The sequence below is a fragment of the Perca fluviatilis genome, chromosome 19 (genome assembly GCF_010015445.1).
Source record: "Perca fluviatilis chromosome 19, GENO_Pfluv_1.0, whole genome shotgun sequence".
In the NCBI taxonomy this organism is placed as follows: domain Eukaryota; kingdom Metazoa; phylum Chordata; class Actinopteri; order Perciformes; family Percidae; genus Perca; species Perca fluviatilis.
The window spans coordinates 35,478,530-35,493,832 of NC_053130.1; the positions used below are offsets into that span (position 1 = coordinate 35,478,530).

The following is a 15,303-nucleotide window of genomic DNA, read 5'->3' on the forward strand; positions in this document are numbered from 1 at the left end:
CTTGGTTCCTCTATCCTGAGGGTTGTCAACATGAGTGTTGAAATCACCAGCAATAATTACACAGTCAAAGTCAATACAGATCATAGTCAGCACTTCAGTAAAGTCATCGAAGATAGCTGCATAGTATCTAGGTGGTCTTTAGATATTTAGAAATATAGCTCGAGGGGAGGACCTTAGCTGAAGAGCCACATATTCAAAAGAAGAAAAATTTCCATAAGATACTTGTGAACATTGGAATGAATCTTTGAACAAAATGGCGACTCCACCTCCTTTCTTATTCACTCTATTCTCGCTCATAGAGCTGAAGTTGGGGGGAGCTGAATCAATGAGAACAGCAGCACTGTTATTCTGGTCTAACCAGGTTTCAGTTAAAAACATAAAATCAAGATTATATTTGATAATAAAATCATTGATTACAAATTATTTTCCTGCTAAAGACCTGACATTCAGTAGGGCTATTGTTGGTGTGTTAGAGGAATTATCTGCCTCATTTGTTGGGACAGACTGTGGCTGACGGGGAATGGGTGTTAGATTTACTATGTTTGCAGTTGAGTGCTTCTTTTTTTTTTTTTCGGATTCACCACTTTGTGTGGTCTATTAATAATTCTAACTGGGATCATATAGCTGTTCTGTGGGCTAACAGAGTTATTTCTAGAGGAAGAAGAACTTATGGGAGAGTGTGACTGTGAAGTGTGCATGTGCATGTGTTTACGGAATACAAACAGTCAATCATAGCTCTGAGTCTGCAGGGCGTGCCGCAAATTTCCACAGAGCATTTTGCTGCCTCGTGTATTTGGATGAATACCATCCCTGATAAACAGAGTGCTACATTCCCAAAATAGATTAAAATTGTCAATAAATCTTGTGAATGCTGCATGTAAACTGGAACCAGGTGTCAAGGTAGAGTAATCTGCTAAAAAGGCCTGCTCCGCGAGCTAGAGATGGAAGTGAGCCTGAAATAAAAAACGACTTCCCAGTGCTCTTTAAAGTGTTGATGAGAAGGTTGAAGTCCAGCTTTGTTTGTTCACTCTCCTGATTGGACATGGCATTATGTCCACAATGGACCATGATTCTTTTAATGGAGCTTGGGAGTGAGGGTAACAGGGCCTTAACTTTTGCGAGGATGTCTAGAAACTTGGCTCCTGGAAAACAATGTGTGATGGATTGAAAAACCGTAAACCCCGGGTGGAGTCACCAATAATCACTGTGGTTGGGGGGAAGAGCAGACGAGGAATGGGGGAGTATAGATGGCCAGCGTCAGGTAGACAGCAGTCAGCAACAGCCTCAGATGGATAAGTAAAAGACGATTTCACACCCGCATCCCGCAGAAGCCCAGCGTGACAGCAGTCCCTTCCCGTGACGACAGCCGGCGATCCGGCCGTGCAGCAGAGGAACAGCAGAGGAACTCCTGGCACTGTGTCAGATCTGAGTTGCAAAAACAACGTTGAACAGAAGGATTGAGAAATGGCGCTAATATCCTTAGGATTTGTTGAGATATCACCTCACTGTGCATTATGAATTCAGCTCTCCTTAGCAGATCATTTAGCTCTCTTCGACTTGTGACTAGAAGAGTATGTGTAGATAAAGATTTAGAGCGTTCTTCCAACTCCGCAATCCTTGCCTCTCTTTTCCTCTTAAAATTGACCGCGAAGGAGGATGTGAAATCTCTAATAAATCCTTTAGTTGCCTGCCAGGTAAGCACAGGGTCAGTAACTGAGTCAGTGTTGATCGATATAATCTCAGCCAGTTTGGCTCTAAATTCTGCATCAAAAGCTGTGTTCTGGAGAAGGGAATTATTAAATTGCCACTTCCTAGATCTTTCTCCTTACATATCACAATGGAATGTGGTTATCAGCGCATTGTGATCAGACAGAATTGCTGCTTCTATTGCTATCGTGTGGAACATTGCTTTAAGCTCACTGGAGCACAAAATATAATCAATCAATCAGTGGTTAGGCGCTATCAATACAAAGGCTTGTATATCAATACAAAGGCTATTTTCCTACTCCTTATCGTGGTACATATATAAGATATCCTGCCTGATAGGTCTTTACTACTTTTGTCTAAGGTGAGTGTGCATTTCCATGACAGCAACACAATGGAGCCCTTGGTTTTGGTGTCGTCACTAGATGAAGCAGCAACCTTGAAGTATTTATTTTGCAGACGATTTACATCTCTTTTACGTAAATGTGACTCTTGAATAAGCGCCACGTCTATGTTCTTCCTTCTTAAATAGTCCAGGAATTTAGCTCGTTTGATTGGCCCATTAAGCCCCCTTATGTTAACTGAAAGGATTGAAAGCTCAGCCATCTTCAAAATGAACACATGTACATGTCTCGAGTACCCTACCGGAATTTGCTGATAAATTTGTAGCAAAGGGTGAACTCTTAGATCTAAGCAAAGTGTGGTAAAAACATAAAAAAATCAAATAAATCCCCTAACTCTCTAAGACCGCAGACCCCCTCCCCTATCCGTAAGATAAATGGCCGCATCAAACGCAGCTCGCGCAAAACTCCAGCTCAAAACTGCCCCTCCTGTCTAAAATCACAGGTTAATTGAAACAGGTCTAGTGCACTCTTATGTCAAACATGAACAATGTTACAAAAACCTTAGAACTAGGTCTCAACCAGCTATTAAGTTCTGAAATAGGATATGTGCAAAACATACCAGCCAAGTAGGAGTAGTAAACATAGATTATAAACTGAATAGTCTGCATTCATCATGTTCTTTCAGCCTATTTAAATGTCCCTTTAAAGCTTGGTTCCAAAACTTAGGTACAGTGCCCTCGAGTCAAACTTAGTACAGTACTCCAGATACCGCTAGTCCATAGCCACCGGGTCTGCCAGCCCCAGGCCCACCACTGGCTCCAGCACCAGACGAGAGGTCCCCCCGGCGTCCTCTGGCCCCGACGTTGGCACTCGGTCCAGCCACAGAGCAGCTTGTGTGGATGTCCCGTCATCCTCCGTATCCAGCTCCCGACAAAAAATGTCTGCATCGTTGGCTGGAGTGAAGGTGAGCACTCTCCCTCCGTGGGTCACTCTCAGGATGGCTGGATAAATAAGGAAGTTTGAGATGCCTTTAGCATGTAGTTTATGCTGAGCTCCTATAAATTCTTGGCGCCGCTGGACGATGAAAGCACTGTAGTCAGCCTTAAAGCATAGCGTTGCTTTGGAATCACAAATCGGGCCTTTCTGCTGTACTTGTCTCACCCCCTGAAGGATTGCTTGGCGGTCCTGGTATCTCAAACACCTGAAAATCTGAGTATGTGTCGTTGTACCCTTGCAGTAGATTCTATGTGCTCTGTCAATTTCGATGGTAGCCCTGTTCTGTAGGGATGGGAGCCACACCGGTAACTGCTTTTGCAGGAATCTAACTAGGTCATATGTTTCATTGCCTTCTGTCAGTCCAACGATGCGTACATTGTTGCGTCAGGATCTGTCTTCCGTTTCGACTAGCTCATACTCAAATTTCTTCTGGTTCTCAACCAGGGCCGGTTCTAGCCCTTTGGTTGCCCTAGGCGAGATTGAGTTTTGCGCCCCCCTCCCCCCCAGTCTTGCATTACCAGATCTCCACAGCGCTGTGTCAGCAATAGAGTAGCAATGTATGTTCATTTTAGTTTCTAGCTTCCATGTAAGTTAGATGGCACCAACATTTGGTCTAATCATAACTGGTCTGGCAACCCAAAGGCCAGTTTTTTTGTTTCCAGATTTGTGTGCATGGTGACTTATGATGGGGGGTTCTGGGGGTCCACCCCCTGAAAATTTTGAGCATGAAATACTTCATTTCCTGCATTCTGGTGAATAATTATGCACTTTTCTTTTTTTTACCTTTTTCTGAATCAATTTGTGCTGGAAATATCTTCATCTAAAGGGAAACATAGATTACAATCCAAATATAAAACATAATGGAATATTTTGCAGTAAGGCTCTCAGGCATTCTGTATTGCTTTCATCTATTAATTCTCCTTTGGATCGATGTTTCTAATTATATCGGAGTCAGCACACATGTAGCCTAGGCATCATTTACTCTTCCCACTTTTGCTTCTTTTGTTGAGGAAGTAACCACCTTAAACGTGCATATTAAAATGATTCACCTGAATGATACATTAATTCCTTTTAATGAATTAATAAACCCCTGGACTGTAATATTTCAGATGTGTTTGAGCAAGATTTCTGCTCATGTTCAAAACTTTGTGCACATTCAAAATACAGTATATCTCATCTGTGTTCTCTGAGGTTTGGAGGAGTTGTGATATTGTGAGAAAAATAAAGTGATAATGCAATAGGCTACTACAAGAATAAAGCCACTATATTTCAGAAAATAATTCACCTGCACCATAGTCTGCTGTGCATTACAAGATTGCTCTGTTGATACGGTAGATGTCAGACCTCCTGACAGACACAGAGCCCCGTTTGGGACCCTGGTCTCTGAATGAGACAGTTTAGGGAAGAGGCTGTAGGCTACGCTGCTCTACATTGGAGGTGGAAACACAAAACTACGCAGAAATAGGGACACATCTGCTGCAGCATGCCCACAGCAGAGCGCGTCCATTATAACCTGAAGGTGCACAGACCAGGGAAGGCGCTGCAACAGCGTCCGTGTCTGTGCCGCTGCCTTCGTCTCTTTTTACAGCGAGGTGGACACACAGCAACGCACAGGTCTGCTTCAGAGCTCCGTGTGTGTTAGTCTGCCAGAGTGGAGGAGGAAGCGGCGGCAATGAAAGGTTGAAAAGTAAACGTGTGACTGAGGGGGCCTTCGAGGATGATCATGTTTAATAAACACGCTTTTGCTTTGCTTGTCATTCATAATTCTATTATTAATGGGAAGTAGACCTAAGGGCGACACGGCGCCCCCAACACTTTTGACGCCCTAGGCTATCGCCTAGGTCGCCTATAGCAATCGCCGGCCCTGTTCTCAACACAAGCGTTCACAATGTTTCTCATCTGCCTGCTATCCCCTTGTGTCTTGTCTAGTCGTTGCACCAGATCACATACCGTAGCTCCCTACCTCTCGAGCTCTGTCCTGATGTGTTGCAGCGAGGTATCAATTTCTGCTAGCGCTTCCTTCACTGCGTTGCAGACCACTGATTCAAGCACACTTTGTTGCTTTTCCACGATCTTGGCTATTATGTTTTCCATGTTTAGTAGCCATATAAGCCGCCGCCATGTTGGTGGGTTTCTGTGTCGAAAAAAGAAGGAATAGACCTGTTTTTTAACCATTGCGATCGACGGTCACGTGACCTCTCCCCCAGGTGGTGTTCTCTTTGAAAATCAATAAACCTATTTACTTGTTACAACTACAACAAAGGCAAAAGCAAGCAAAATGTGGTGTGTGTGTTTGTGTGTGTGTGTTAGAAAGAGGGGGAGGTGACAAGATCACGTGAGTAGCTAAGCCACGCGAGATCAAGATGGCGGTTGAAACACGCAAGATGTGAGGCTCTTTGTATTTTTTAGTGCAAGGCGCAAAATGGCTACTCAAAATTAAAATTATTAAAAATCAATAGTTGCCTAGTAAGGGGAACTCTGGCGAGATTGACGGCGCTCCGTCTGGCTTGTTTATTTTCAGTAATTTTACTTTTTCTCACGAATACATCGATATTTTTATTTGATTTTCATACTCAGTTCATTAGCAAAGTTCAATAGTTATATATAGCAACGCATTTTAACATCTCTCCACCGTATTTTATTTTATACGGGGTTGGAGTCTGACATGTAGCCTGACATCCGTCTTTGACCAGAGGATGCAAGTTAAGTTTACCGCAGTAGCCTAAGCCTACAGCCCACTGGGACTACCTACCCACAACAACTGCATGCATTGGCTACATCTGCTGGAGTAAGGATGAGGAAATATTGAATAAGTGAACTTTACCAGCTATGGGGGAGCTGTGCAACTTCTGCGGAGCTTCTGTGTCAACGCGACATTCTCCGACGCCCAAAGTATGCCCACTGAGGATCTTGTCGTAACAAAATCTACATGGCTCGCAAGGATGGCAAAATATTCCCCTGTCTCTGGACTGTTGATTGTGGTCATTTGAAGCCTGATCGACGAGTTGATCATACTGTGCTTGCCTGTCTGCCCAGATTGGATATGCAGTCAAACCGACTGAAAGCTGGATTTTTCAACATAAGATCCCTCACCGGTGGGGCTTCTCTCGTCGATGACTTTGTTGTGGACCGTGGACTGGAATGTCTGTGTATCGCGGAGGCGTGGCAGCGGAGTGATGATTTCTTCCACCTGAATTAGGCAGTCCTGCATGGATTTGTTTACATATATAAACCCCGCTCATCTGGGAGGGGAGGTGGTCTTTTTTATGAGATGACTATAATTTGAATGTCCTTTTTTGTTTGTGAAGTGACCCTGGGTGTCATGAAAGGCGCTTTAAATAAAATGTATTATTATTATTATTATTACTTGAGGAAATGAACAAACCGGCTATTTAACCCCAAGATGGTGGGTATTGAATCTTGGTTGCAATACCACGTGACTATGGGGTGGCCATCAGCTGATCCGTGTACGTGTATGCGTGTGTTAGGTTAGTGTGTGAAGAGAAAAGCAAAGCACGCTTTAGAGAAAGAAAGACACTTGATTTTCGAGGAAATGATAATAACCAACCCTCTCATTCACTCAGGACTCCAACCTAACTTGACGTTATGGCAGGGGCTGAGAAGTTGTCTAACGAGGGGATGTTTATTATGCAGCCTCTGGTGGGCCAACAGCTGATTTCTTGGGGCGATAATAACCAACCCTTTGTCCAACACGGGGCCACAAGGTAACGGTCTTGTTACGTTGCGGTGCCGTGGTTCGACTGACGGTCTGAAGGTTATTATCTCGCTTGTACAGTAACTAAATTCTCCGTGGCGGGAGACAGCAGTGTAGCATTACAATTTCAATAAGCTGTTGCATCAAACACAACATATATCAACAAGTACCCTGATCCAGTACTTTCACAGCAATGAATTGGACTCGGTGGTCACAATCATATTAACAGTAAGACATTTGCAACAGTAGCACTTACTAATTAATCACATTCAATGTCGTAACAAGTTGCAGCAATAGCGGTTACTGACAATAATAACACACACCTATATTTCTCTGCCCAGAAACGTCAGCCTCCTTACTGTGTGTGTTCTCGTTTGTTTGGTCCATAGATGCTCCACGGTAAACAAAACGGGTCCGGAACACTTGTCAGTGAAAAACTTGTTTCTCTCCAAAGGCAGTGGAGAACAAGTTATAGTCGACTTGATAACAATAAGCGGTGTCCCTGTTGTCTGATTTCTTATTTTCTCTTCTGCAGAGATGGAACACTGATGCGTATTCCAAAGGATCCAGGGTGTTGCCAGAACACCAAAAATAGTCCACTTGTTTGGAAAATGAAATGATTTAATTACAGTATAAACGTTTGACTGTGTGCATCCTGTAGCCGCTTTCCCGTGCAATGGAATGATGATGAGAAGTGAGACTCCAGTGTATTTATATCCCCAGTCACCTGGGCACGGACCCCTGCTGCATTCAGGGACCCTGGACAATAGGGAATCAGGGTTCTTGACGGTGACATGTAGGTGTGAACTACAACGTCTGTAGTTTTTTAGACCTCCAGCCATCTTTTCTCATGGAGGTGTGACTTTTAGGCTTTTACAGTTGCACGGAGGCCGCATTCTCTTTGTTTGAAAAGGGCGCTCAGGCCTCATGTGGGACACGTGGTTTCCTTTGTCTCAGAGGTCTGATGCTCTGAGATCTTTGTCCAAAAGATAGTGTTTAACCACACTGCTCGGTTCCCAACAAAAGCAACAGAAAGTGTCAAATCCCTAGAAATCTTTGGCTCATCTTGATTTTGGCCTGAGTCATTAGTTATTATTAGGACATGACCATATGTGTTTCCAGCTAATGGTTGTGGTACTTGGTGTCTAGGTTAAAGCAATGTAACCATGACATTAAATAGAAACAAGTGGTTATGCATCTTCTAGCACTAATTTGTTATTATTGCACAGCAAGTACCGTATGTGTTTCCATGTAACAAATCACAGTATTTTACCTAGAATATTGACTCAGAATATTTGGAATGGAATATTAAACAAAATAATATATATGTACCCAAGGTCCATATTACCCCAAATACAACTATCTAATCGCAAAGATTTTAAAATTACATTATTCCATTTTTATATACATAAGGTAAAGGGACACACACACACATACACACACATACATAAAGGGACATAATAACAATACCACCAGATAAAATAAAAACCCAAAAAACTAATTAGAAGAAAGAAAGAAAAAAAATAATAATAATAGAACATTTACCTTAACCGTTTGTTATGCCATTATTACCATGTTATTACTGACATTACATGACTACCTGTTGCAGAGATTAAAAAATGTTTTCATCGTTGCCAAAACATTACTACGTTACTTCCTCTATACCATGTATTTACCCTCAATGAACCTGTTGTTACAAATATGTCTGTACAGAGTTGCAATGCAAAGTGCTGCTCTAATCGAACAACCCAAACTAAAAAAGTATTGTATGTGATCTGTCCCTGACTGATGCAGGTTCATCAATCGGAGGAGCCATAGCTGGGAGTATTGGCTTCCCCTGGCTGATGACCATCATTGGAATAGTGAATATTATTTTTGCTCCTCTTTGCATCTTCCTCAGGAGTCCACCGGGACAAGAAGAGAAAATTGTAAGATTCAAAGCACACATAAATACAGTCAATGCAATCCTTTATAAACTCAAAGAAATATGGAAGCCCTGGAAGGCAAGGTCAACAAAATGTTACACCTCACAAATCAAAAATGACCTATGTGGACCAACAGGTGCCTCTATAATCAAGGTATATGGGTTGTGGCAGATAACTCTTACATTACACATTGAAAAACCTTAACCTTAACCTTTTTTTGAACTCTTCCTGTAGTTTTCGCCCGATCTGCCTGAAACTTTGCATGTAGCATCTTCAGACATATAACAAAAACAAAAAATTGTCAAAAAAAAGTTTGCTCGGTTCATAAATGCGCAAATTACCAATTTTAAAATCTTTGTAGCTAGCGACCAAAACAGAAACGTTTGCATATTTCGTCCAAAGTAAATTCTATCAACACAAAACTTGAGATTGTTGTTGATCATGCCACTCTGAGGCTTTCATAAAGTGCTCATGCGATTTTTATGAAATTTGGAGGGTACGATCTTGGGCCACTCCTGAGGCCACGCCTACAATGGTGTACTGATTGGTCAAAATGGGCATGGCCTATTACCCCCCAGAAAAATGCATTAATGCTGTTACAATCAATGTATAAAACAAATGTAAGTAGGAAGTTTACATTTTCAATTCACTTGCAGCTCACACGTTGCAATATTTCCTGACGTTTGCCTCGCCGCCGTCATGCTTTTGGTTCGACTTTCGCGGGCTTCGCAGGTCATCTGGGGGGACTGGGGTGGATAGCTCGGACCCCGTCATAACTGCTTGCTAGTTTTACTTGCATTATCTCTAGGTCTGAATGACATGTAGCTCCATTACCAAGCTTTAAAACAGGTACGTGAAACATCCCAAAGTCCCAAAGTGTACATTATATTCTATACAATAAATGCCATATCCATGTCAAAACTGCAGAGAGACTGTGCTGGAAAAACAACAGTATCCTGTCCACCCATTCTATACTCATGCACACCTCAAAACTGTACAGAAGGTACCAGCATATTATTTCTAATCATGTCTGCTTTTAAGAAGTTAGAACGGGCCAAATTAAAACATTAAAAGAAAAGAACTGTGTGCACGTCACAGGCTGACCTAGGGCATGGGACACTGAATGACACACCAAAATGGCTAATCTATTATTAACAGTTTAGTTTCAAGTAAAATTGTATTTATAGTGTCATAACCTAACAGGAGTTATCTCACGACACTTTACAGATAGAGTAGGTCTAGACCACACTCTATCATTTACAAAGACCCAACAATTTCCCCCCAAGAGCAATGTAAGCTATGGTGTTCTACTGAAGTAGAGATATTGCATTATTATTTTTTCATAACTGCATACAAGGCAAGTGAGTTACAGTATCCTGCTTATTCCATGACAATGAAACAATCAAAGTTAAGCATTAGATTTAGATTTGGTCCAAATACTGTCCTGTAAAAATTTTTAACAGAACTCACCAAACAAATACAGAGACACCGTTCCAAGCCCTTTCCACCCCAACCCACATTTTAAAAAGAAAAATAAACGCGAAAACACAAATACAGTCTTTTAATAGAAACTATACAAACTATATCAATCATAGAAAAACATATTACTTATTTGTTCAATACATACTAGGCAGAAGACAACTAAATTGGCTAAACCCATCACTAGACAAGAATTTAACTCTAATTTTGATACTGAACGATTCTGCAAAAACCTGTTCAATAAAAACATTTTTTTTTTTATTTCTACACAATTTGCCAATCGCAACTGCAGTATGGTTAAGATTAGCAAAGTCATCACTATGTTGTTTCCATCAATACACAGCTTTAATAGGTTAGGGCAAAGTCAAATGTAATTTTTCCATTTGACACCAAGGTTATTATAGTTTTGCATTTTTCATTAGTTTTTTTTTATTTCGTTTTGACTTTTTGTTTTCAAATTCATTTTAGTTTTAATTACTTTTTAAAGCGGGTTTGCTAGTTTAGTTTATTTTTTGAAAATTCTTAGTTGTAGTTTAGTTATAGTCTTTTTTTTTCAACCAGTCTATAGGGAAAGGGACTACAGTCTTTACCCTTTTCTGTTTGAGGGAGGGGGGAAGAGGGCCAGCAGCACACAACGTCCACTCTGCTTTTCCCGGCGCCAACGCGCCGATCCACCAAACATCCACAGCTGTCCTCCGGCTCCGCTGTCCTGCCCGTCTATCTGTGCTCCGTCCTGCACTCCTGTAGCGTCCCCAACGTTTCTTTTTCACTTTCTATCAGCTCCTCTTTCCTCCTTGTGTCTCAGCCATTCATTATCAAAATGCGCTCCCGGTGTGTTGGAGCGCGTTCCGTGTTCCTCCAGCATCTCTCCTGATGAGATCTGCCTCAGGTGCGCTGGGAGGAGTCTTCCGTTCTGTGCCAGAAAAACCAAAACACCACACTATATACAAAATAAAACACCCGAAACACCACACTATATACAACATAAGAAAACTCTGGCTGCCTGGCTCCACTTTGTGCCATATATACATGTAAAAAGTATAAATATAGGCTATAAAATATGAAGAAGAATTATCTCGTGGCCACGAGATCGTATCTCGTGGCCACGGGATAGTTATAATACATTTTTTTTGACAAAGTGGGACCAGGGGGGCTCCGTACGATTATAACCGTGTTTGAAACTGGTGTTCATTTAGCACCATTTTGCTCAGTTCCAACCAGCCAAGCCCATTACTCGTGCACTGATTTCAGTACTTGTTATTGAGCTTACCTCATTAATTTCATGAGAAAATCATGACAAATTATACCTCTGTTTTAATAACTTCAGCTAGACACAATCAAGTGACAGTTAAGTTGAGATATAAACTACATTTAACTGTTTTACTATGAATACTGAGGTAAACCCTTACTATTGCACTGTTGGAACTCCTGAGTAAAAGATATTGGATTCCAAAGGCAATGCAAGAAAAAAAGAGCTTCCATGAGGTTTATATGTGTATCTCACACAACACATGCAAATAACTCTTATAAAGGAGTTGCCAGTTTGTCTGATGTGGATGAAAACATTTCAACATTTCTGTTTAGAGCTTAACAGAAACACATACTCTCTCATGTTTTACAGACTTTAGTGATGGGAAAACCATGAATTACCTTACCATCATCGGACATCAATCGGCTGCATGCATATCTCCATCCTGCCTTCATGTCCATTTGTTTGTCTCCATGCAGCATCTGCCATCATTCATCACCTCTCATTACATTCTGTCTGTATTTGTCTGTTATCTGTTTTTTAACACACAGGCACACATGCAGAAAAAGCTAAAGTCATGCTTTTTTCAAATTCGAAATCTAACTCAAATCTCCCTTCAATCCTACTTCCCAGGGTACGAAAATTGAATGTATTTCTAAGTACAGATATCTTAGTATTTTAATTGATGAATCTCTTTCTTTTACCCTTCATATTCAGCAGCTAGCAAAAAGATTAAAACCCATCAGAGCCCTACGGCATTGTCCACGACGTCACACGGCACCTCCGATTAATATTTAGATTATTTAATGAAACTTTTATCGATCTTCCTACCGTTTTTTCCAGCTAGAAGCTAACAAGCTAGCCATCACGGGGGTGTCTTTGTTGTCTTTGTAGCCTTTACAGAAGGTTTTCTATCCAGCCTGGAACTTGTGCCTCTTTTCGGAGTTGTTCAGCAATAAATCCAAACGCTTACATCCAAGATTTATCCACTCGATGTCCGTAATTTATCAATTTTCCGTCATTTTGGCAACTAGCTATGTGCTACCGGCTGCTACAGTCTAGTATAAATCTCCCATGATGCTTTGCAAGACTGTTTTGACGTTTTTCAACCAATGGGAAGGCAGGTCCATCACACAAAGAGTATATAGTCGAAAAGAGAGTTCACTCCAGGAAATAGGAGCGAGAACAAAGAGCAAAGTGAAAAAGAAAGATAACTACGGTCTATGACCGTTCTACAGAGAATAATGGCGTCACTTTTTAGATATTTGGGATACATTTGGGCCTTTTTTTGAAGAAATGTAAATAGTTTGTCATTTATATGAGTTATAATGTTCATTATGTTTATTTTTGCACTGGATGACTCCAAATATATAGGAGAACTGTTTTAGACAACACAAATGCTTGCTGTGTGTGTGATATCAATACATTTGAACATTATTATTTTGATTATTGGCAAAAGCGTCTGGACTTTTTTTGAAAAATGTTATATATTTTGTCAACTATATAAGTTATAATGTTTATTTCTTCACAGTTTGACACCCAAGACATATGGGAACTGATTTAGACAGGAGATTGGCTTAGCTTTTATTGTTCTGTGTGTGATATCAATAAATATCTGTGAGATTCATTTTCCGTTTTATTTATTTATTTGTTTTTAAGGTCATATAACCTTTTTTTACTTCCAATTGACCTCACTACAGCTCAAATATGCTAATAGCCCAGTTTTTCCTGAAAAAAATGATGTACATTGTTTGACTATAGACAACAGGGTTGATGTTTTACAAGCTTTTTTAGAAAATAAAACCAGACATAAAAAGGAATTGTAAAAATGGCCTCAGGTTCCTGGACGTTAAACTAGGATTTTATTTCAGAATCAAATCCTGCCTTTTGTTTGAATCTAGAAAGAGTCTGGTCGCTGCCACTTTTATGTCTATACTTGACTATGGTGATGTTTTATACATGCATGCTTCGTCTCAAAGTGTACATGCACTGGACACTGTATACCATGGAGCTCTGAGGTTCATCACTGGTATGAAAGCCCTCACTCACCATTGTGAACTGTGTGAATGTGGTGGATGGCCTTCTCTCTCAACACGGAGACTTCAACACTGGCATACCTTCATATACAAGGCTATTTTAGGTCTCCTTTCATCCTACCTTCTGACCTACATCAGTGTAAATAGTACCGGGACTTAAAGTAGAATCTTTGTTCCCAGGATCTTTTCCTTCTGTCTGTTCCAAAGGTTAGAACTGAGCTGGGAAAAAAGGCGTTTTAAAGGGATACTTCACCGATTTAGCATTCAGCTTTGTATCAGTAGAAACCCGATAGTATTTCTGAAGGACCGTGCCTCCCTCCCTCATGTCCCCGAGACGAGAGATTTCTGCATTTGGGGCCTGGAAAAAATCTTCCGATGACGTAAAATGACGATTTTTGCGTCATTGGAAGATTTTTGGGCCAGAGGCAAAGGACTACAGCCAGTAGTAGGATCTACTTCCGTATGTTTCCAACACGTCCACAGGGGGTTGGACTGCCGAGTCTGGCCGAGGTATTCCGAATGAAAACGACTGTCAGCCATCTTGAATCTTCGCTAAACAGGCTTTCGGTTTTCAGCAGAAAACATTTACAACAATTATCTGCATTCAAACTACCGGACGTGTACCACCGGGATACATCGGTACAGATCGGAGAATATGGATGAAACGTTATTACAGACGCAATACTCGGCACACTACGTGAGCTTCGCCTGCACGGAGACCAGCGGTGTCGCTCAATGCCGCTAGCCGGCTAGGGGACATCCTCATCGGCTAGGTGGAAAGCTAACGCTAGCTGTCCACCTGTCCCATCCATCGTGCTTGCAAGTGTCTGCTCATTAAACAACAAGCTGGACTACATCCTCCTTCAACGAAAATCCCAACGTGAGTTCACAGACTGCCGTGTTTTTGTTGTTGTAGAAACCTGCCTGAATAGTGTACCGGACTGTCCAGCTACCAGGCCTGCTAGCCCTCCGAGCTAGAGATGCTCTGTCGCCAGGTAAAAGAGGTGGGCTGTGTTAACACCGAGTGGCGCAGAAATGTGGTGATTTGTATTCATTTAACTGCTAACTGCTGGTGGAGTTTTTGACTGTTAAATGCCGACCATTCTACATTACACACTAATTCACGGCTGTGTTTATGCTTGGTGTTTACAGCCCACCAAGCGCTAATGCTAGTATGCGTTAGCTGAACTTTACGGAGCCTATAAAGTGTGTGTACTAAATGTAGCCTGTTTCGTATGTCGTTTTTATATAATGTCGTTTTTATATATGTTAAATGTGTAACACCACTTGAGTCACGATGAAACGTTGTTTCGTGTATATGGTTGAATTGACAATAAAACACGCTTGAGTTGAGTTGAATGCCTCTGTCGGTCTGTCAAGCGGTAGGCGTGGCTTGGGAGTGGACTCAAAGCAACGAAGCAGGTGCATTCTGGGATTTGGTGTTTTTCATCCATATAAGACCAAAACACATTTTCTGGCTTTTCTCGGCCTAGAAGGCACCAATTTCAATTTTTTTTTCACATTTCTACTACATAAGTGACCCAATTTAAAGATATATTCAGCTTTCCAGCGGTGAAATATTCCTTTAAGTTTGCTGCTCCCTCTACCTGGAACAAGTTACAGAAATCCATGAAACTTAATGAGCTGGTCTCATTGGTCGCTTTTAAGAGGATGTTGATTGACTTGGAGGCAGCCACATCTAGCTGCAGATGTTTTGCCTGATGTGTTTAGGATTGTGGTTGACTTTGAAAGATTTGCTGTGTCAGTTGTTTTATGTTTTTGGTGTTTTTGCGTATTTTGTGTGTGTATGTACTGTATGTGTGGTTGTACTGCTGCCTGTCTTGGTGAAGACACT

The 15,303-nt window shown here is 41.3% G+C and overlaps 1 protein-coding gene and 1 long non-coding RNA gene across 2 annotated transcripts in view; one reads left to right on the forward strand and one right to left on the reverse strand.

Annotated features, from left to right (window-relative positions):
• LOC120548394 (synaptic vesicular amine transporter-like) overlaps positions 1-12,288 on the forward strand; it is a 65,344-nt gene extending 53,056 nt beyond the window's left edge. The window contains exon 15 of the mRNA XM_039784658.1: positions 11,785-12,288. Coding sequence (XP_039640592.1) covers positions 11,785-12,059 — 275 coding nt within the window. The 3' untranslated portion in view covers positions 12,060-12,288. The remainder of the gene's footprint in view (positions 1-11,784) is intronic.
• Positions 10,778-12,596, reverse strand: LOC120548395. Its single transcript, XR_005637180.1, has 3 exons — positions 12,244-12,596; positions 11,819-11,945; positions 10,778-11,076 (listed from the first exon to the last, which is right to left on the reverse strand). It is a non-coding gene; the product is annotated as an uncharacterized LOC120548395 (long non-coding RNA).
• Between the last annotated feature and the right edge of the window lie 2,707 nt (positions 12,597-15,303).